We start from the raw sequence: 24,354 nt of genomic DNA on the forward strand, positions 1-24,354 counted from the left end.
CTTTTCTCTTTCTTTCTTTCTTTCTTTCTTTCTTTCTCTCTCTCTCTCTCTTTCTTTCTTTCTTTCTCTCTTTTGGAGAGGTTTTGGTTATAGGGGGCGTGCACTCGCCAGAAAGAGAGAGAGACAGAAAGGGAGGGGATAATAAATGACAAAGATTTATCAAACATGTGCCTGCCCAAGGAAGTATGAAATCTAGATAAGATCTACACAATTTTTTTTTTGAGAGGTTTTGTTATAGGGCTTGTGTACTCACCAGAAAGACAGAGAGAGACAGAAAGCGAGAAATCACCCCCCCAGATGGGATGGCCACTGCAATCTCTTCTCCTCCATTCTCCTCTCGGGATCTTGGGTGCACACACTCACACACACACACACACACAGGCCCGGTGTGAGTTTAAGCCACCGGGTCTGGGACTTGAACCACAGTCAATCACGTGGGAGTCCAGCAACATAGCCATTATGCCAACTGCTGGCCCCAAGATGTACACATTTTAAAACATGCATGAAAAATCAGAAAATGGGTGGACAAATGTGATTATTTCTCGGCAAAATTGTGATTGATACTTTTTTCTTTATGCATATATGTTAGGTTGTCAAAAAAATCATGACACATTTACACATTTTGCATAGAGAAACAGAAAAATATGTCATGACTTTCTCAACAACCATATATATATATATATACACACACACACACACACACACACACACACACATATATACATACACACACACATATATGTATGTATATAATTTGTTTGTTTTTGCTATAGGTGAGTGCACTTGCTAGAGAGAGACAGAGAGAGGGAAAGTGAGAAATCACTGAAGATGGCCACACCACAGTTCCTTCTCTTCCATTCTCCTCTCGGGAATTTTGAGCTCACATGTACACAAACCCAGCATAATTTTTTAAGCTGCTGGCTTCAGGACTCAAACTGTGATCAGCCATGTAGGAATTCAGCACCTTAACCATAAAGCCATTTGCTGGTCCCAATGCTCATATATTCTTAAAGTTTTGCATATGCATGTATTACTTTCATTTTCTTCAGTTCAATTTATTTAAAATAATATTTGTGGGAATGTAAAATATAACCATTCTGGGAAACAATTTGGCAGTTTCTTGGGAAAAAAATAAATAAAGAAATAAAACTAAAATTAAACAAGCAAAACCACATGACTCAGCATTTACACTCCTGAGAGTTAATGTCTGAGAAATGAAAGTTTATATTCACCCTCCATGTACGTGAAAGTTTGCAGTCGTTATTTTGGTAATAGCCCCAAACTGAAAATAGCCCTTTCCAGTTTTCAGCAGGTGAAGGATTAAACAAACTGTGGCACAGCCATACTATGAAACACTTCTCAATAATAAAAAGAAACAAGAAAAGGTGAAGGTATCTATTAGAAATGGGGGGATCAGGGGGCTGGCAGGTGGCCTGGTGATTAAGGGCACTGGACTCCCACATGGCCGACTGCAGTTCGAGTCCTAGACCTGATAGCTTGCTTTCTCTCTCTCTCTTCTCTGACCATCTCTGTTCAAATTAAAATACATAAATAAAATTAAGTAAAATAATTCTTTAAAAATTAAAAAAGAAATGAGGGGGCCCGCAGATGGCGTAGCAGTTACATTGCTAGACTCCCACATGGCCAACCACGGCTCATATCAGAGACCCAGTGGCTTAAAAATCATGGCATGTGTGTGTGCATGTGTGCCCAAGATCCTGAGAAGAGAATGGAGGAGAAAGAACTGCAGCATGACCATCCCTCTGGGGGGTGATTTCTCACTTTCCCTTTCACTGTCTCTCTCTCTCTCTCTCTAGAGAGTGTACACACCATAAGGCAAACATTTGTTTAAAAAAAAAAAGAGAGAGAGAGAGAGAGAGAGAGAAATATGGACTGAAGGCTTTTAAAGAGCTCAAGGCTGAAGCAAAATAAATTGGAGTTGCTAGCAAAAATAAGCCTTGTGACTTATCGAAATATTTCAGAAAAGGGAAAAAAAGGACTAAATCTAAATTCTCTATGCCCAAATCTTGAGAAAATATGAAACATTAAAATTAGGAAGGAAGTTTTAATTATCTTTGTTTCATCCTTACTTTTGCTTTTTTTCTTCTTTCCTCCCTTCTTTCTACTTTTCCACATTTTTAAGCATTCAATAATCAATATATATTACTTAAGGAGCAAAGATGTTGTATTTGAAAATACACCAGGCAGGCGTGCCAAATCCTGACACGATAGAGAGCGGCGGAGCAGACTGCAGTGTGACACATCCTACTGAGAATCCTTTCTCCCCCTCTCTCTTTCATCTTTCTTGTGAGCACATGTGCCTTCTAGGAAATAATAATAATAAACAGGAAAGTTACACTTATTATTATTATTATTATTAGAGATTTTTGTTATAGGGTACAGGCAGGCACCAGAGAGACAGAAAGCGAGAAATCACTCCATAGGGGAGATATTCATGCTGCAATCCCTTTTCCAGTGTCCTCTTGGGATCTTGAGCATGTATGTACTTGTGCCCGGTGTGATTTTCAAGTCACTGGTCCAAACTCGAACCATGGTCGAGCACGTGGGAGTCCAGCGCCTTAACCACTACACCACCTGCTGGTCCCACAAAGTTATACTTCTTTTTTTAGCGAGAGGGTTTTTTTTTGTTGTTGTTGTTATAGGGCACATGTACGTGCCAGAGACAGAGAAAGAAAACAAGAAGTCATCCCTCAGAGGGATGGCCATGCCGCAAATCCTCCTCCATTCTTCTCTTGGGATTTTTGGCCACACATGCATATGTGCCCGGTGTGAGTTTTAAGCTGCTGGGTCCGGGACTTGAACTGTGATCGACTACATGGGAATCCAGCAATGAAATGACTATGCCATTGACTGGTCCCACAAAATTATACTTTTTAAATGGAAAGGATGATTATAATCCAACCTAGGGGGGATGAATGAAACTAAAGAATGTTTACCTGTCATGAATAGAGTTGACATAAAGGTTCACAAACCAGGTGAGAGAGTACTGATACATGGGATCTATGTTAGCCAGGTCTGCAATGCTGAAGAATAACACTGATGAATGCTTAGCGATGGGTCTGTAGCCTTCTCGAGACTCTGCTATTTTGAGCTCTGTTTTTTCTGCAATCTAGAAGGAAACAATCAAGATTAACACCTAGGGAGTGCATTTTAATTATATACTTTTCATTATATTAAAAAAGACACCCCCAACTCCATGACAAAGTTATAGAAACATAGTTTATGAGAGTGATTTATCATGCTAAAAGAGAGAAAGGAAAAGAAGGAAAGAACTCAGGAGGGAGGAAGAGGAAGAAAGAGAGGAAGGAAAAGGAAAATCCTTAATCTTCAAGCTTTATAGATTAAAGGTGTGATCACCAGCCACTTCTTGTTTGAGGAAAATCAGAGCTGTTGATTTTTGTTTACCAATTGCCTAACTCTGAATGCATCTATTACAGTCATTCACCCCTCATATCTTTTAAAGAATTATTTTATCTAATTTTACTTATTATTATCATTTCATTTGACCAGAGAGAGAGAGAGAGGAGGAAAGTGAGAAAGCAAGCTGCCAGGTCCAAGATTTGAACCACAGTTGGTCACGTGTGAGTCCAGGGCCTCAATCACTATACCACTTGCTGACCCCTCACCCCTCATATTTTAATAGGTAAGAAACAGAGAGGGAGGAGGAGAGAGCCAGAGAGAGCAAGTGTGCGTGTCTATGTTTAAGGTGTTAACATGTGTACCAGAACGCAATATGAAGTCTGGCAAAGTAAATATTCAAAACTATTTGTTGGCTATTGACTTTATACACTAAAAATACTGTTTTTCAACTACCTTCTCATATATTTAACTTTTTTGGACTTAATAAGGCTATAGATGGAGCCAACAGGTGGCATGGTAGTTAAGGTGCTGGACTCCCACATGGCTGATCCTAGTTCCCTGGTTCAAGTCCTGGACTTGGCAGCTTGAAAATCATACTTGGTGAGTATGTGTGCTTGTCCCAAGAACAGAGGAGAGGGGATTTCAGTGTGGCCATATCCTAATGGGTGATGTCTCACTTTTCCTTTCATTGTCTCTCTCTGTCTCCGGCAAATGCATGCATCCTATGGCTAAAAAAAAAAAAAAAGGCTGTAGATACTCAATCCCTAAAGGAGGATTTCCCCCAAGTTCTACTGACAGGTGAATCGGACAGGTTGATTTTCCATAGGAAAATGTTTAGAGCATTATTCCAACCCCTTCTCCCTTCTTTGGTAATGCTTTCTACAGACTGCCAAATGAGCACGCCCATGGATTTGTGTTTATGTTGAATAATCTTCTTTGTAGCTGATTCAGTCAGGTACGACAGGGGCAAACAAAGCCCAAGGTAAGCTAATCAAAAACTTCCCTGGAGAGCTTTCCTTTAAGAACCTCTGAAACTGAAGTCAGGTGGTATTCGGCATTATTGCTAAATGGAATGGAACATTTTCTACACAGTGTCTACATGCTAGATGAATATCTGAAGAAAGAGGTACAAAAGTTTTATAGCAACTGGTGTACAGATGGAATAAAGAGAGGCACAGGTGAGCCTCATGGCCTCAGAGACAGGGAGGAAGACAGCACAGCAACTTAATGCTTTCCACCCATCCTTGAGGACTGATGCATCCTATGACAGGTAAAATAATTCTTTGTATCTAATTTACTTCAGCTAAGTTGCATGAATTTCTTTTCCTTGCAAACAAAACTTCCCCCAAATTATACAATGTTAAGTACAAATGAACTAAAATAAAATCTTGAACTGCAGTCTTGATTGTAACTAAAACAAACTTATCAACCATGGAAACTAGTGACATTATAAGTAAGAAAATATCATCTTAGTATTTCCATTGATTCGTTCTGCTATTTAAGCCTCCATTTTTCAGCTCAAATACCATTAATAGCAGCAACAAGCAAAAACAAACAGTAAATATTATTTTTAATAGTAAATCATTCATATTCCATATCTTGGTCCACAATATTAGAAACAATTATTGCTAAACTTAGATCTTTATTGTGAGATGTTAGACTTGAGAGATATAAAATTGTTATTGTTTACCATTAAGGGACTAAAATCAAAGAAAAAGATATTTACCAAGAAATAAACACTGCAAGTATAATATATTTAGACATATTAAAGAGGATACTTTATTATTCATTTCCTAGCCTGTTTGTTTCCTAATCACATAGATCAGACCAGGTTTTGAATAAATCAACAGTAAGATATTCTGAATTTAAAATTAGTTTCTATGTTTTGTTTTCAATTCTTTTTCTTTCCCAGTAAGTCTACAACAGCACTTTCCTCAGGGACTAGAAGTTAATTCGAATCTTAAGAATTAGAAAAATTTATAGGATTTTTTTTCACCTGTTGTTTCTTTGTTATCTCATTGGACATCATTTTGGCAGAGTCTAAGACTTTAATTGCACTTTCATCTTCTAAAATGTTCCCTTCTGAAGAGGATAACGTTTCTAAAATTTTTGTCTCTATATCTTTTAGCTGTTTTTTATTAGCTGCAGACTGAAGAATAAGAGCATTTCGTTCCTCTTCTAATTCTGGTCTTAAAAGATAAAACATTTAGTTTAAATTTGCAGTCCTTTATGTAAATTTATATTTAAACACTATATATCACCATTCTGTAGACATTTAAATAATTTTCGTAGACTTGAAACATAAACTAGGATGGTTAATCTATTTATCCCAACTTAAGAAAAATATATCTCCACATAAATACACCTTGAGAAGTTCAAGAAAATAAAACATAAATTGTATGCATGCAAAATATGGAAATAAAATGTGCCACATTAAGAATACACTAGGTTTAGGACCAGCAGATGGCATAAAGGTTATATCACTGGACTCCCACATAGTCAATCAAGGTTTGAGTCTTGGACCCAGCAACTTAAAACTCATGCCAGGCGCGTGTGCATGCACACCCAAGATCCTGAGAGGAGAAAGGATTGCAGCACAGCCATCCCTCCTGCGGGGATGATTGCTTGCTTTCTGTCTCTCTGTCTCTATCTCTCTGGCAAGCGCATGTACCCTATAGCCAAAATTACTCTTAAAAAAGAGAATACACTAGATTTATCTATATGAGGCAGCTAGTTACATGAGAATAAGAACTGGAGAAGAGACTCAAAGTAAAACTCATCTATCTTTTGTCATCACCAAATCTCATTTTCATCATCTCCTCTATTAGGTCATTGGAAAAATCGTGATGCATTTTTGCACAGAAAACTATGTCATGATTTTCCAATGACCCACTATAATAGCAAATAGAAAGAATGACTGGTTATACAACTGGGTCTTCGAGTGAAAGGTAAAATTAGCACTTAGGTCTTAATAAACCTAAGTAAAGAGTAGGTGAAACCTTAAAACAACTGAAGCCACTATGTTAAAGAATATGTTTTGGGGCCAGGAGGTGGCATAGTGGTTAAGGTGCTGGACTCCCACATGGCCAACCATGGTTCAAGTCTCAGACCTGGCAGCTTGCTTTCTTGTTCTCTTCCTATCTTTCTCTGGTGAATACATGTGTCCTGTAGCAAAAACTTTAAATAAATTTTAAAATTTCTACAAAACCAAAAAAAGAATATGTTTGACATGACTCTGTCATTGATACTACACAAGTGAGATCTAAATACTAGAAGTAACAAAATTACCTCATTGTTATATATTTTTATTTTTCAATTTGATTTCATATAAGAGACTACCTGATTAAAGTTATAGTAGCTTCAAAGATTCAAAGTTTCCTTCTGGAAGTAATTCTTTACTAGTAATCCTTTCAGGTATATTTTTTCTCACTTAGAAAATAATACGTACTGGCAATGGAAAAATATAGTCAGTATGAAGAAAATTAAAATTACCCATAATCTTACCAACTCAATGATAATCACTATTAAAATACTGGTGTGTATGCCTTCGCAATCTTCATGTGTGTGTGTGTGTGTGTGTGTGTGTGTGTATTTTTTTTATATTTTTCTCATCCATCCATTACTTTTTCCTCCTCACAAACTATTACCTATACAACATGATTGCCATATAACTTACTTGTTATAGAATAGCTATTTTAAAGGATTATATAATTATTTAACTTAAAATGACAAAATAAAATTTGACAAAATTTCAAAATAATTACAAAAGTATTCTTACTTTCTCTCTCTCTCTGTCCCTTTCTGGTCAAATTAAAATAAAGAAATAAATAAAGTTAAATAAAATAATTATAAAAAGGGGGGGGAGGCTGGCAGGTGGTGTGGGGGTTAAGCATGCTGGACTCCCACATGGCTGACCATGGTCTGAGTCCTGAACCTGGCAGCTTGCTTTCTCTCTTTCTCTCACTTTCTCTCTCTCTCTATCTCTCCCTCTCCCTCTCTCTCTCTGTCCCTTTCTGGTCAAATTAAAACAAATAAATAAATAAAGTTAAATAAAATAATTATTAAAAAAATAATTACAAAAGTATTGATGTCCTACAAATATTCCTCTCTAGACCATCTGGAAGCACCTAGGAAAATACATACCTCTCCTTTGCAACAACAATACCTAGTAACTGATCTTCAAGTCCTTCCGGAGTTATCATGAAATTGAGCAAAGACACCTTTGTAGCTAGCTCTGGCATGTAGTGTGGATTTCTCAGTTTTGTAGTAATATAAAACTTGAAATCAAAGGAATACTCAATGATGACCTCACCAAGTCTGATGCAATCAATGCCACCTACATTTCAGAAAACAAACGTGTAATAAGCCATAGCTTTTCCCCCATATACTTCTTGTATACTTTGAAGGCATTGCCTAGGTTACTATACAGGGTCCTAAAGTAATCTGAAAATAGAAAACAAGTGTGACAAAAATCAGACACTGAGGCAAGTAAGCAGCTAGGTAGCAAGACTCACTCTGAGACAGAGTAGGACAGTTTGTCTGACTGTCATGGAACTTTATAAATCAAAAAGCTTTTGAACTTCCTTCCTCTGTCAATTTTCAATCATGGTTCCAAAACACCTGTATTTTACTAAAGGTCTTTAAAGTACTAGGACTTGGCAGAGATAACATTTTAAAAGTTAGAAATAAAGTGGGCAATGTTATAGGGCACGTGTGCTTGCCAGACAGAGAGAGAGACAGAGAGACAGAAAGTGAGAAATCACCCCCCAGGGGGGATGGCCACCCGCAATCCCTTCTCCTCCATTCTCCTCTCGGGATCTTGGGCATGCACGCACATGCGCCCGATGTGAGTTTTAAGCCACCGGGCCCGGGACGCGAGCTGCAGTCGACTACGTGGGAGTCCAGCGACATAGCCATTACGCTAACTGCTGGTCCCTAAAGTGGGCAATGTTTATCTAATCTCAACTCTGACCTGTATGTGCCATCACTGCGATATGGACTTTGTGTGGCCAGTGGGCACCAGGTAAAGGAATTTCAGTACTGTTTCAATTTCTTTATGTTCGCTAAGGGACAGCAGTCTAGTTTGAACAGTGAAGAGTCTTAGAATACCTGACTAAGGTTCATTCCTGACTTATCCCGTATTTGTTCCAAACTTCCTTTCACTTATAACAATGACACAGAAGTTCTGAGTTATCAATGTTATTATTAAATTTATATACTGGTTTTCTTTCATGGCTTAAAGATAAGTCAATCATCTTTCAGTTCTACAACTAACATTAATTGCCTTCTACCTTGTTTAAAGGTTTGTCTTAGTAGTAAAGGCTCCAAAGATGGGTCCAGTTCTTCGCCAACATTTTCTAATAGAAGTGGAGTTCCAAACTGAATACAGTTCTCCAGTGTTCTCATGTAGTCAGAATCTGAGAGCTTAATTACACTAAGCTGATTTTCCTTTTCAGAGTTTTTGATCCACTTATTGGCTTGACCCTGGGGGTCAATCATTAAAGGCCTAGGATATAATAAGAAAAATTATGAGAGGGAATATATAAATATTAAGATGTCTTTAAGATTATGTAACTTAATAAATAGCACCATCAACCCATACAAATATCAAGTATTTCACATACATTAGATTAAAATTCACAAAAGTCCTGTGAGAAAAAAATGAAGAGTATTATTCTCATTTCTTTGTCAAATGAAGGAAAATTAATTCTGAGGGAGTTCTCTGCCCAGGATTCCAAGGTTTCAAAATTAGGTCAATGTTAGCAGAAGTTGGACCTGTGCAATCTTCCCAATAATTCTAATATATGATTATCTGCTAACATAATGTAAAAATACTGCTATAAAATATCTGATAAAAACATAAAACAAGAGTTCTCCTAGCCTATAAAAGATTATCTCAGGTAATGAGTAGAACCATAAACAAAGTGTCCTAGTCAGGTATATATTTAAGACTTATTTTGGGCTTTTTCTTAAATTAGTATGGTAAAGACTTCATGTTCAAGAATATATGATTCATTGGGACCAGCAGATGGTGTAATGGTTATGTCCCTGGACTCCCATGTAGTCGATTGAGGTTCGAATCTCAGATCGGTGGCTTGAAACTCATGCTGGACACGTGTGCGTGAATGCCGAAAATCCTGAGAGGAGACTGGAAGAGAAGGGATTGTGGTGTGGCCATCACCCTGGGGGGTGATTTCTCACCTTCTGTCTCTCTATCTCTCTCTGTGTCTCTGGTGAGTGCATGTGCCCTATAGCAAAAACTTCTAAAAAAAAAGAATTTTATGATTCGTGGCTTTGGTTATTTAAAATATGATGTCCTGAGACCAGCAGATGGTTTAATGCTTGCACTACTGGACTGTCATGTAGTCAGTCGCAGTTTGAGTCCTGGACCCAGAGGCTTAAACTTGAACCAGGTACCAAGGTACCAGGTACCAAAATACCAAGAGGACAATGGAGAAGGGATTGCAGCATGACCATCAACTGGGGGGGTGAGTTCTCGCTTTCTGTTTTTCTGTCTCTCTGGCAAGTGCATGCACTATAGTAAAAATCTCTCTAAAAAGAGTATGTATACACATATATGTGTGTGTGTGTATACACATATATATATGTATATATACATGTGTGTATATATACACACAATGTCCTTTCCTCTTCTTCAGGGATGATGCTGACTCTCTAAGGTTCTCTTTGTACTCAGGACAGTACATTTTCTTTAAAAAAAAAATTAAAATTAAAACAGCACAGAAGGGGCAATTTTTGTCCCACGTCACCTCAGCTTTCCCAAACATCCTCTTTCTATTCCAACAACTTCTAAGGCAAAAATCCCATTTGCCTTTGACTACAAATGAGTTCTTTAATCAACTACTCTCAGATGATTATGTTCTTCTATTTTCTTTCCTTCCCAAAAGACAAAACTGACTGGTTGCCTTTTTCTTTTTCTTTTAATCAGCTTAATTTGTGCTGAATCCCTACCTAAGGCACAAAAAGATCCAGACACTAGTTAAAATGTACTTTTCCTGGCCCAGCTGCAGTAGCATGCACAGACAGATGCTGCTACTTGGCAGGTGAAGGCTACACGGAAAGCTTCACTGTGATTCTTGGTCACCCTAAAAGCTGGGCACAGTAGTCCCTGCTACTAAAGAGGCTGAAGTGGAAGGACTGCAACAAAATGAGACCTTGTTTAAAATTTAAAAAAAAAATTTTTTTTCTACAATAAGAAACAGAGCAAAAATTGTTCTCAAAGCAAGAGAGCTGGCCCAGTTGTGCCAGTGCTCGGGTAAAGGCATCACTTGGGAGCCTGGAAGGTGCATGGGAGGCCTAGATTTGGTGTCCAGGTCAACCTGAGCATGCTCGGTGTGGCTGTGTGTGCCTGTAATCCTAGCTGATGGGGAGGGCTGGGCAGGGCCACACAGCAAGACTCTGTCAAAAATACCTATCCATGTCTTGCTCTCTGCCCCCTTCTCTCTCTTTCTCTCTCTCTCTCTCTCCTCTCTTAAAGGGACAAAAAGAAACCCAAGAAAATTATATTGCAGGGTCAGCTGGTGGCATGGTAGATAAGACAGCTGGATCCCACATGGCCAACTGTGTGGTTTGAGTCCCGGACCCAGTGACTTGGAAAACGTGCCAGGTTTATGTATATATGTGTGCCCAAAATAAAATAAAAAGAAATGAAAGAGAAAGGATTGTGGCGCGACCATTCCCCATGAGGTGAGTAATTTCTAATTTTCCCTCTCTCTCTGCCTCGCTCTGCCGAGTACACGCACCCTCTAGCAAATTAAAAATGAATAAGTTGGGGAACCGGCAGTTAGCGTAATGGCTATGTCGCTGGACTCCCACGTAGTCGACCGCGATTCGTGTCCCGGACCCGGTGGCTTAAAACTCACGCCGGGCGCGTGTGCGTGTGTGCCCAAGATCCCGAGAGGAGAATGGAGGAGAAGGGATTGCGGCGTGACCATCCCCCCTGGGGGGTGATTTCTCGCTTTCTGTCTCTATGTCTCTCTCTGTCTGTCTGGCGAGCGCACGCGCCCTACAGTGAAAATATCTCCAAAAAAAAAAAAAAGAATAAGTTGCATTACTTATGACTGCCATAAGTTACTTGGTAATTAGATTAGATGATTTTTTTTTAAAGAGGTTTTTGCTATAGGGTACATGCACTCACAGGAAAGACAGAGACAGAGAAACAGAAAACGAGAAATCACCCCCCACAGAGGTGATGGCCAAGCTGCGATTTCTTCTCCTCCATTCTCCACTAGGGATTTTGGGAGTGCACACACATGCACCCAGTGTGAGTTTTAAAACACTGCATCTGTGGTCGACTATGTGGAAGTCCATCAATGTAACCATTACGCCATCTGCTGGTCCCCCTTACATATCTTTATTAATGAAAAAAAAACAGTACCTCTTCACTCCCTTGCAAAAAGTAACAATACTTATAAATTAACATTTTAATGTTAATGAATGCTCTGGGTAATGTCTAAAGCATTTCTTTTGGGAACTATGCCCCCAAAGAAATCAGCAGTTTACAAATGGATAATTTGTTTTAAGAAGGAACAAGATGATATTGAAGAACATGTCCAAAGAAGCAGACCATCCACACCAATTTGCAAGGGGAAAAATTAATCTTTTTCATACCCTAATTGACAATGAACAGCAGAAACAATAGCCAGCACAAAAGATATCTCAACTGGTTCAGCTTATACAATTCTGATTGAGAGAAAAAAGTCAAGCAAACTTTCTGCTCAACGGGTACCAAATAAGAAGCAGATAAGAGCAGAGTTTTCAATGGAAATTTTACATAAGTGGGATTGATATCGGAAGCATTTTTTTGAAGAACTGTAAAAGGAAATGACACATGGCTTTACCAATGCAATCCTGATGACAAGGCACAATCAAAGCAATGGCTACAAAAAGGTAGAAGTGGCCTAGTCAAAGCAAAGCAGACCAGCCAAAAACAAAGGTCATGGAAACAGTTTCTTGGGATGCTCAAGGCATTTTACCTGTTGACTTTCAGGAAGGCCAAAGAAAAAGAGTCTTACTAAGAGTGTTTTGAGAAAGTTGTCCAAAGCCTTAGCAGAAAAATAGCCAGGAAAGCTTCTCCAGAAAGTCCTTTCCCACCACGGCAATGCTCCTGCTCATTCCTCTCATCAAAGGAGGGCAGTTTTGTGAGTATTTCGATGGGAAATCATTAAGCCTGATCTGACTCCTTTGACTTCTTGTTTTCTAATCTTAAAACAATCTTTAAACATCACCCATTTTCTTCAGTTAATAATTTACAAAAGACTACACGGAATGGTTAAATTCACAGGACCCTCCATTCTGTGAAATGGCTGGAATCATCACAGTGTCCTGAACTTGATGGAGCTTATATAGAGAAATAAAGTTTATGGCTTTTATTTTTATCTTTAATTCCAAGAACTTTTTATAGTCCCTTCAAACATGCATGTCTGCAATTTACATTGAAATGCATAAAAAATAGGTTGATGGATTACTAGAGGGATGTGTAGACATATAGCAAAGCAACAAATCTTAACTGCAGAATTTAGGAGGTGGTAGCTATATTAGTGCTTACTGCAAAATGCTTTCAACTTTTCTATATATTTGAAAATATCAAATAAAATAACAGAAAAAATGCTTTATGTTCCTTACCAACGCCTAGAGTTATTAACAATCACTCCGTTATCTATGGAAAATGTATCTGTTGGTAATCCAGCAATATTCCAAGCTCTAATTTTCACTGGATCGCCCAGAGTCTTACTCAATAAGAACTCCTCTGAACATGGAATTTTTTTCTCCTGTAAGAAATAAACAAAAGTCTGATGTTTTCTTTCATCTTTTTAACTGAAATATTTTCAAATTAAAAATAATGATATACTTATCATTAGGTATTATTTAGCAACTCCAAGGAACAAAAAAAAACTGAATTAAACATTGGAATGTAGGGATCAGTAGGTACCATAATGGTTCTGTTGCTGGAGTCCCACGTAGTCGACTGTAGTTTGAGTCCAAAAACTCACACGGGCTCGTGCATGTGCATGCCCAAAATCCCAAGAGGAGAATGGAAGAGAAGTGACTGCAGTATGGCCATTCCCCCTGGTTGGGAGGGCAGTGATTTCTTGCTTTATGTCTCTCTGTTTCTCTGGTGAGTGCATGCACCTTATAGCAAAAATCTTTCTCAAAAAAAAAAAAAATTGGAAAGTAGACCCATTTTATTGATCAAAGAGCCCATAATTTCAGTTATTTCTTCCTTATGTCCTTATTATCACCTTTTCCTTGAAAATATCCCAAAATGTACCTTGGATGTTCTAAAACAAAATTTACTATATAAATATGTATACATACACACACACATAATTTTATGTACAAGATGTATAAAGCCACTACCTTGCACAACATGCTCCAATCTTTTGTACATGTTTGTCGAAAGCCAGAAGTGAAAGCACCAAGGTAGGCTATTACTCCTGCTGATACTAAGACGTCGCCGGTTAAATTTTCATATGTTATCTGAAGGTCGTCTGCAGCTTGAGCCCATCTGTACGATCAACCCCAAGGAAAGCAGATTTACAACAGAGAATGATGGAAGACAGTAACTGAAAGGGCAGGGAACGTCTTGTCCAAATTCTACAATAAAAAGCTATAAAAAGTCAGTGACTTGCTATTTGTAGAAGTAAGAGGTTGGAGCCCTTCAAGCTGTAATACTCTATATTACACTTATCTATGTTATGCAAATGATAATTCTCCTTTCATTATTAGACTAAGGCGTTTATAGGACCTGGCCCTTTGGAGTAAGCACAAATATACAAAGAAAACACTAGCATTTTGCTTAATAATTTTCTCTAGGGTGATTTGGTTTACTGGCCCTGCTATTTGTTTCAGTATTTATTGTTAGGATGTAAAAAATATTGGCAATTTACTACCAAAAATCACATTTAACTTGTACTGAAGCCAACATACTATTGCTACAGCTGATGTTTTTCCCATTTAATGAAACTTTTACGATAAAAAGGTATGGTACAAAGCCAACTAATCTGTATTACTATGCATTGACAAAGACATATTACCTGATCATTCAATAAATATAATTAATACAAGAAATAGCTGGTTTTCCAGTCCGGGCCAATAGATCAGAATAAAGCTAACTGGTTTTGTTAGGTCAAAGCAGTTATATCATCTTTGAAATAAAAACCACCATTCACTATTTCCCTCATGCATTTCATTACAAAATTTGGAAAGACTGTACAACAAACCACCACATACTCATGACATAGGCTAAAAAATTGCTATCATTTGCTTTATTTGCCTTCTCTCTCTATCACCATCCTCAGCACTGATATTCTGATTGAAGATGCCAGGTCAGGTGCCTTATAGAACATCTCACATTCTCTGCCAGTCATTGCAAAATCAGTCATAATAAATACCCAAAGGTCATGTATTCAAGGCTAACATTTAAAAATATTATTAAAACAAATGGGACAATGACCTCGATTTTTCTCCACCTAGTCCTCCAATTAGTTGTGAGGCTCTTTCAAGTTTTTTAGCACAGAGTTCCACTTGGTCTTCTAAAGCAGCCTTTTCCTCCGTTTTTTCTTGAAAGGTTTTCTGTAAATTTTCCAAATGATGTTCTACTTCTGCCAATTCTTCCCTCTTTTGATTCAAAAGCTCCATTGTCTCAGCCAAAGATTTTTGAGCTTCTGTTAGGCGAGCTTTCTTGGGAGCCACTACCTGTTCACGAACAACATACGCACATGTCATGTGTACAATGTAAGACTGACATTTATGTAATTCCTTTAGATCTAGTATGGATTAAAAGTGCATTATAACAATAAGTTATATAAAGTAAACATGTTGCCCTGAATCTTATATTTATTTTGATATATAAATAAGGTAAAATATACCTAAATATTTTATAAAACTTATAAATTATTTATATATGTAACTACAAACTATCACCTATAAAATAAACTATTCTGGATGAAGAAAAATGTCACAATATATAGCAATAATGTCATAGTACATAGTAAAATATATCAAAATAATAAAAATTTTCACTCAACTGTTAAGAAAAAGCACTGTATTTAAAATCTATAAAGGTGGAGCTGGTGTGGTGGTTAAAGGTGCTAGACTCCCACATGGCTAACCACAGTTCAAGTCCCGGACCTGGTAGCTTCCTTTCTCATTTTCCCTCTTTCTCCATCCCTCTCTGATCAAATTGGAAAATAATCATAATAATAAATAAAGTTAAAATAATTCTTTAAAAAATACATAAATTCATTTTTCCCCAGGTTTTTGCCATAAGGTGTATGTGCTTACCAGAGAGAGACAAAGAGAGGGAAAGCGAGAAATCACCACCTAAGGAAGATGGCCACACTGCAATCCCTTCTCCTCTATTCTCCTCTTGGGATTTTGGGGATGCACACATGTGCCCAGCATGATTTTTAAAAATTTTTTAATTAATTAATTTACATTCATTCCCCGAGTGTTGTCACAGCATACAAAGTGTGATTTCCCATCCAGAATATACTGCATAGTGGCTTAATCATACATGTTATTGTCAGTAATTTTCCATTTCTAGTTTAATATATATGTATATATATATTTTTTCTTACCCCTATTTCTCATCCTCTGCCATTTCCCACCCCCTTTCCACACTATCTCAGGTGTCTACAGTTGTTTTCCATTACTTTTCCCCCCACATTTTATTGATTCACGAAATTTCTTAATAACCTAACTACTTTCAATAGTAAGTTCAGCTGGTATATACATATCTGTGAATACATGTATGACTTTAGGCGTGAAACTCTGAGTTAAATGAATATACTATAAGGTAGCACTTAGCTAACCTAACTACTTTCAATAGTAAGTTCAGCTGGTATATACATATCTGTGAATACATGTATGACTTTAGGCGTGAAACTCTGAGTTAAATGAATATACTATAAGGTAGCACTTAGCTGATGTTATATAGCTTTCTACAGTCATTAAATAGGTATTTTTAATATATTTTTTTAATTTCAAGAAAAGCAGTTTTAGCTTTAATAAATCAAAGAAATGCTAAAAAACTTTGCTTAAAACTTAAAGCCAGGAGGGGTCAGCAGTTAGCGTAATGGCTATGTCACTGGACTCCCATGTAATCGACTGCGGTTCGAATCCTGGATCTGGTGGCTTAAACTCACGCTGGGAGTGTGTGCATGTGTGCCCAAGATCCCAAGAGGAGAAAGGAAGAGAAGGGACTGCAGCATGGCCATCCCCCTGGGGGGTGATTTCTTGCTTTCTGTCTCTATGTCTCTCTTTGTCTGGAGAGCGCACATGCCCTATAGCAAAAACCTCTCTCTCAAAAAAAAAAAACCTTAAAGCCAGGAAACAGGTTAGGATTCTGTTCAAATAGTAGGTACATGAACCTATTGGAAGCTCAAGACAGGACAAAAATCCTTAAAACTGGAAAACAAAGCCTAGAAGAAAATGAGCAATTTTCTTTTTTTTGGAGAGGTTTTTGCACTATCACTCACACCAGCTCCACCCATGTGATGTCACACACATATATTCTCTCTTTTTTAAAAAAATTATTTTATTTAACTTTATTTGTTGTTATTATTATTTTAATTTGATCAGAGACAGAGAGAGAGGGAAAGTGAGAAAGCAAGCCACAAGGTCTAGGACTCAAATCATGATCAGCCACGCGAGAGTCCAGCACCCTTAACCACCACGCCACCTGCCAGCCTCCATGATTATTCTTTTTATGTGCTGGATAAGCAATCAATATCTGATGGTTTTGCTGCAGAAGGACAAATCCCATCTGGAATCACTTTGAGAAACTTCTTAACAAGAGAATATATGCATAAATTTTAATTTCTGGGAATATTGTGATAGAAAATGGATATGTGAATCTTTAAAATACCTTTGCAACTCTGTCATACACTTCCATAGCCATGATCCATTTACATAGACCCTCAGCAGCAGAAGAAGCCTTAGCAACCTTAGGGGGGTCAAATTCAGGGTTTGTTAGGTATTCACCACGGATCTTCTGCATGACAGTCACCTATACAACAAAGATTTAGATTTTAAAATTCCAACACATATCACATAATCATAAGATTAATAAAATACAATAAAATATTTGGAAAAAAGTTATGTCGTCTTTAAAAATCAAAATCTAAATTTTAAGGTCATTTAAAAACAAACATAATTATAGCAGAATCACAAGTCATATTTGTGAGAAAATATCCAAATATTTTACAGATGTGAAAGAATGCACGATACTTTTTAATCCTATGTAAATCTGTGCATCAGATTAGGAAAAAAAAAAAAAAAACTGCCAGAGGGTAACTGTGCTCATCAGAGAAAAACAGAGACAGAGAAAGAGGGAGAGGGGAAAAATCACCCCTCAATGGGATGTGGTCATGCCAGTTCCTTCTCCTCTGTTTCTCTGTTCTGCTGGGATTTGGAGGCACACATGAACGTGTGCTCAGTGTGCTTTTAAAGCCACCAGGGCCAGGATTCAAACTGTGTGGTTGGCCATGTGGGATCTGGTTCCTTTCACCAGGACACAGGGCTGGGCCCAGATTTCTTAGTAAATTATTTATTGCAAGAAGCCATTTAAATAACTTTTTAAAGTTAACAATATACACAAAGAGTAACTTGCTACATAACTTTCTAATCATCTGAAAGAGGAATGGTTTTATGCATCAAGAGAATTCATAATCATTAATAAATATAATACTCCTTTAGTAGTTATCTTTTTTTTTTGAGAGGTTTTTTCTATAGGGCACATGCACTCGCCAGAAAGACAGAGATACACCGCGAGAAATCACCCCTCAGTGGGGGATGGCCATACTGCAATCCCTTCTCCTCCATTCTCCTCTCGGGATCTTGGGCACACATGCACACGCACCCGGCATGAGTTTAAACCACTGGGTCCGGGACTTGAACCACGGTCGACCACATGGGAATCCAGCAACATAGCCATTCCGCTAATTGCTGGTTCCCTCTAGTATTATCTTAATCCTCAAAATGGACTATTTCCTATGTTTTATAAAATATGATACAATGTTAAAGATATTACACATCTTAGCAAAGTCACATTTACAGAAAAAAATTCAAAACAACTCACTGGAATGTTGTCTTTGTCATATTCTCTCAAATCTCTTAAGAAATTCATATCTCCCAAAAGTTTTTTGCTAGGTGCCCAGTAATCTAGTATCTATAAATAAAATGTATAGAAACTTGTTAAATGTATAATTAAAGATGTTCAATGTAAAATTTTTCTTCTTGAAGTTTAAGGCACATTATCCAGAGAGACTGTCCATATGTTTTCAAAATATCAACCTCCTTAGAAATATACCTCCTTAGACATTAAGACCTCTCCCCAAGAACATGCTAACTATAAGACGTCTTCTATGAAAAGTTCATGGAAAATATGTATGTATAGATTTCAAAAATTTTTTGCATCAAAATAAACTCATACTTTAATTCCATTTTCTGACAGCCTTTTACAGTCTCCTTGTATGCAATTTAAAAAATTATTTTATTTAACTGTATGTATGTATGTACTTTTAATTTGACCAGAAAGGTCAGAGAAAGAGAGAGAGAGAAAGCTGCAAGGTCTGGGAATTGAACCACAGTCAGCCATGTGGGAGGTCCAGTGCTGTCAACCACCATGTCAACTGCTGGTCCCACAAAATACTTTAAATATGAACATGAACTTACAGATTGAATTTGTTATTGAAAAACTAAACATTGAAAGGAAATTATGATTATTTCTTGTTAAAAGTTGAAAAAAGCAACAAATACCACAATTTACATACAAAAATATTTTTATGACTTTGAATTTTATTTTCCTTTAATTTTGACTCTTTCAAATTAAAAAAATAGTAAACACTTTTCTTGAACAAAATCTCATCTACCTGGATTCTCTATGTGAAAAAAGAGAAAAGAAAGTAGAAAGCCCAATGTGAGTGCTATCTTCAGCTGGACTGGTGTGAAGTATATCCATGTTGGGGAAATTCATTTTACAAGCTGTAGCGATGTACAGTGATTGAATGCATTTAAAAAAAAAAAGTAGAAACCCCAAAATTATACATGACTCTGCCAGTACAAATTAATGCATGTAGCTACTTAGCCTGGTAAAAAGACGTTGAATAACTGGCTCAATATTCTTTTTCTTACGTCCGAAAGCCTGATACAGGGGTACATGTGTGTGTGTGTGTGTGTGTGTGTGTAAATGAGAGTAACTAGATAAGGTAAAGGCCTATTAATTATTCCAAAGAAGGACAAAATGGCCAAGAAGAAAGATCTCAATCTATAATTTAAGAATTCAAACCTAGGGCGGCCGGCAGGTGGCATGGCAATTAAGAGTGCTGGACTCCCACATGGCAGACCTGCGGTTCAAGTCCAGACCTAGTGGCTTGCTTTCTCACTTTCTCTCTCTCCCCCCACCTCTGGTCAAATTAAAATAAATAAATAAAGGAAGAAAGAAAAATAAAGAGAAACAATACTTTTTTTAAAAAAAGAATTCAAACCCAGGTATTTTAAAAAATATTCAAATTTAGTCCAGGATGACTTTGACACATTTTTTTCCCTTAATTTTCTTTCTTTTTTCTTTTCTTTCTTTTTTTTTTTTTTTTAAGGTTTTTGTTATACAGTATGTACACTTGCTGGAGAGAGACAAAAAGACTGTGAGAGAGAAAGTGAGAAATCACCCTCAGGGGAGATGGCCATGCCACGGTTCCTTCTCCTCCATTCTCCTCTTGGGATTTTGGGCATGCATGCACACGCACCCAGTGTGATTTTCAAGTTGCCAGATCTGGGACTCCAACCAAGGCTGGCCATGTGGGAGTCCAGCACCTTAACCACCACACTAACTGCTGTCTCCTACTATGCCTTTTTAAAAGATATAGCCTTAAATAATAAATGTAACAGTTAGCATTTATTATATTTTATTGTTCTATTTTTTTAAGAGAGATTTTTGCTATAGGGCAAGTGTGCTTGCCAGAAAGAGACACAGAAAATAAGAAATAACCACCCAGGGAAGATGGACACACCACAGTTCCCTCTTCTCCATTCTCCACCTGGGGTTTTGGGCAGGCACGCACATGCGCCCAGTGTGAGTTTTAAGCCACCAGGTACAATACTTTAACTGCTGTTGACTATGTGGGAGTCCAGTGATGTAACCATTACACCATTTGCTAGTCCCAGCAGCTAACATTATTAAGAGCTTGTGTTTGTAAAGCTTTATTCATAACAACTTTAACTGTATTGATTACTCTAATCCTCATATTAACTTTGGGAGGTAGATACTATGATTATACTCTTTTATGCTATCCTATAAAGGTTAAGCTCTTTGTCCAAAGTCACACTGCTAGTGGGGTCAGGATTTCTGAATATACACATTCTGGCTCCAGAACACATGCTTTTAAAATTTCATTTCATTTTTATTTTATTTTATTTAGTTCTTTCAAGAGAAGGAAAGTGAGGGGAATGGTTTGCATCTTTGACAGAGGCCAGGTCATGATTCTTCCCTTGGCTTCCCCAGCCAGCCAAGACTACAGGTGCACCGAACTCATTCAGGTCAAGCTCGGACCAAACCCTAGGCCTCTTACACAGTCCTGGCATCACACAGAGTGCCCTACTACTTGCTCTGCCACAGCTGGATCAGAGCACATGCCTTTAACAACTTCATCATACAGCTTAACGCAGTAGAATAAATACTCAAGCAATGACATCTGTGGGTTATGCATTAAATTTTCAAGAAACTTAACTGGAAAAGTGTAGGAATCTCTGTATTCATTCAGTTCCAAACCCATGATAGTGGGGAGTCCTCCATAGAGAGAAAAGGAGATGGAAGCAAATAGAACCAGATTTTTTCCTGACATTATACTGCCTCAGTTTTATCTTAAAATAGTGTTTTTCCATAGTTTATTATGAATCCATTCTAAAGAAAAACTGTTTCTTCCCTAGACTGGATACTGTTGAGAAATGTATGTGTATGTGTGTGTGCGTGTGCATGTGCATGTGTGTGTGTGCATACAAGGGGACTTTAAAAAGTCCATATTTCTTCATCCAAATATTTTTATTTTAAAAAATAAAGCTTTTATCTTGTAATACTTTTATAATACAGACAACTTTTTCACTAAAATCCTATTTTCTCTTCCAAGTTCCAATTCAAGATAGTACATTATATTTAGTTGCCCTTCATTTTTGCTCTTTCTCTTTCCTTTTTTAAAATTTTATTTTATTTTGATTCTTCCTATTTCTTTAAAGCATTTGACAACTACACATCATTTGACTTGTAAAGAGAATTTGCCCAACATGAAATACATCTCAGACCAGTCCAGTTGAGAATACTATACACGTTATCATCAATGGGTAATAAACCATTTCTGTGTCCCACAAATGTATGCCTATTTTTAATCCCCGATTTCCTTCTGGATTATCTTCCCTTCTCCCACCCTCCTTCCACACTGTCTCCAGTGTCCATAACTATTTTCACTGCTTTTATGCCCTCCAATCTTTCAGTCTCTACCATACAGTGCAGATAGTCAGTATATATTAAGTGGAGACATACGTCTTTCTTTCATAGCCTGGCTCGCTTCACTCAACAATAAATTTTCCATATTCGACCACTGTCTGTTGATACATATATTTTAAGTTTTATTTATTTCATGAATAAGAGAGGCAGAGAGAGGGAGAGAAGGGGAGACAGAGAAAAACAGAAACAACACCCCACAGGGTTCCATCACTTGATTCCCTCCCAGCCTCTGGCAGCCCCAGATCAGGAGCACACATGTGCCCAGCGTTCTCAGGGAGGTCTCCAGATGGGAACTTGGAATCCTCCCATATGGTTCAGCATCACAGAGTGTAGCATTTACTAATGTGCCACTATGTGAACCCCAAGACATTTGATAATAGTTGCTAAAAACAAGTTCTGAACATTTATGAATATGGTTTAAATCTGTGTCTAGTTCTTACCTTGCCCCCAGTTCCTGAAGGATCTGAAATTTTTTCTGGTTTTATATCTTTCATGACACAGATAGCAGCCATAACCAGTTTGACACCTGATGGAGGATTCTTCATTGATTTCACAATTGTAATATCAGCTGGCTAAATAGAAAGAAAACAGAACATCTACAGAATAGTTTATTTTTAAATAATGAGAAGTTTTTCAAACGCTTATGTCTTTCTTCCATGAGAGTGAAGGCACTCACAGTAGGGTCCTTATGCTGTAATCATCCCAACCTGCAGGCAGCCTGGATCATAGGAACACTCCCACCCAGCATGCTAAGGGAGGTCCTGGAATGCAAACTCAGGGCTCCTCCCATGTGGGCCCAGTTGCATGATCTCTGCACTACAGCTGACCCTCAAAATGAGACTCTTCAAAATAATGGGAATAATAAAAGCATCCTTGTTTCATATGAATTTAGATCTACATATGTGTATGTAGATACATATGTAAATATAAATATGTGTAGATACATATTACCTGAGAGGCATATTTATATTGCTGCTCACGGTTATAAAAGAATTAGCAGAAAAGAATTTAGCATAGATTACAATGTATGGGTTTCAACTGTGCAGGGATTTTTTTTTTTTTTAATATTTTATTATCATCATAATCTTCTTTCTATTACACTAGATTACATATAACTTTACATTGACTTCCATTGCTTTTTCAAAAGGGAATGCCATACATGTCAGTCAATACAGAGATATCAATCTCCCCGCTTTATCATTCAATATCTTTTCCATGCTTTTCCCAATAATTATTATTATAATTTTTTAAACAGTCAATCACTATTTCTCATTTTGCTTATTAAAGAGACTTCACCCATCATGAAATATTTCCCAGACCGGTTCAGTTGAGAATACTATACATGTCATCATCAACAGGTAATAAACCATATCTATTTCTCATTAACATCCTGCCTCTCTATTGTTCACTGCTGTCTTTATCCTCTTCTCCCTCCTTTTTTTTTTTTTATACTTTGTTTTTTATTATAAATTTTTTTTTCTTTTCTCATCACAACACACATATGAATTTTCCATCCAAAATACACTGTGCATTGGCTCAATCAAGCACATCAACATATATGTTCTCAGCAAATGATTTCCCAATTTTTGTGTCCTGCATACCTTGCCTTTTGTTTTGCCATCCTAGGTTCCCCATCCCCACCCTCTGCCATGTCCCATCTTCCTCCTCCATTGTCCCTGACATTCATGATTGCCCTCAATGGCTTCCGCCCCCCCCCATTCAATTGTTCTACCAATGAACTCAATTAGTCTAAGTATATCCACTAGCTAGCACAGCTGACATATCCTTACACATGTATCCAAATCTGATCCTAGGCATAAACCCCAGGGAGTAGAATGAACATATTATAAAGTAGACCCCAGTTGTGTCCATACAACTCTCTTCAGTCATCAAATGTGCATTTTTTTTTCCTCCTGCTTATTACTTTTTTTATATTAAATTATATTGCCTAACACTCATTCCCTGAGTATCATCACAACACACCAAGTGTAGTTTCCCATCTAGGATAAACTACATAGTGTCTTAATCAAGCATGTCGTCACCAATACTGTTCCATTTCTACTTTCATACATATAAATATGTTTTTTATCCTATGTTTGACCCTCAGCCCTTTCCCCCTCTCCCAATTACTCTATCTCTGCTATAGACAGCTATCCTCCAGAGGGGTCATTGAAAATGCGATACCTGCGAGTAGAGGGAGAGGGGTCACGAGTCCAAAGTTTTTAACAATAGGGAAAATAGATTCCATTCAAGGTTGGATCAAGTGTGGGTCTCGTGCAGTTCCGCAACTGTAGGTGAGTCTCCATGGAATACAGTTTCAGGAAAGCAGTTCTGGTAAGCAGAGTTGACCATCAGTTGATGTGGCACAGCGGCCATCTTGTGGTTAGCAGGAGTGGTGTTGTGGAGGTCTGCAGCGTGACTTATCCTCTGGTATCTGGCTTCCCTAAGAATGG

The 24,354-nt window shown here is 37.5% G+C and overlaps 1 protein-coding gene across 1 annotated transcript in view; it reads right to left on the minus strand.

Annotated features, from left to right (window-relative positions):
* DNAH12 (dynein axonemal heavy chain 12) overlaps positions 1 to 24,354 on the minus strand; it is a 209,317-nt gene that overhangs the window by 27,587 nt on the left and 157,376 nt on the right. The window contains exons 51-59 of the mRNA XM_014582892.1: positions 18,485 to 18,574; positions 17,273 to 17,413; positions 14,858 to 15,099; positions 13,762 to 13,909; positions 13,027 to 13,172; positions 8,673 to 8,887; positions 7,525 to 7,717; positions 5,378 to 5,570; positions 2,958 to 3,130 (exon numbers count right to left, since the gene is read on the minus strand). Coding sequence (XP_014438378.1) covers positions 2,958 to 3,130; positions 5,378 to 5,570; positions 7,525 to 7,717; positions 8,673 to 8,887; positions 13,027 to 13,172; positions 13,762 to 13,909; positions 14,858 to 15,099; positions 17,273 to 17,413; positions 18,485 to 18,574 — 1,541 coding nt within the window. The remainder of the gene's footprint in view (positions 1 to 2,957; positions 3,131 to 5,377; positions 5,571 to 7,524; positions 7,718 to 8,672; positions 8,888 to 13,026; positions 13,173 to 13,761; positions 13,910 to 14,857; positions 15,100 to 17,272; positions 17,414 to 18,484; positions 18,575 to 24,354) is intronic.

Source organism: Tupaia chinensis, unplaced genomic scaffold (assembly GCF_000334495.1).
Source record: "Tupaia chinensis unplaced genomic scaffold, TupChi_1.0 Scaffold143906_1, whole genome shotgun sequence".
NCBI lineage: Eukaryota > Metazoa > Chordata > Mammalia > Scandentia > Tupaiidae > Tupaia > Tupaia belangeri.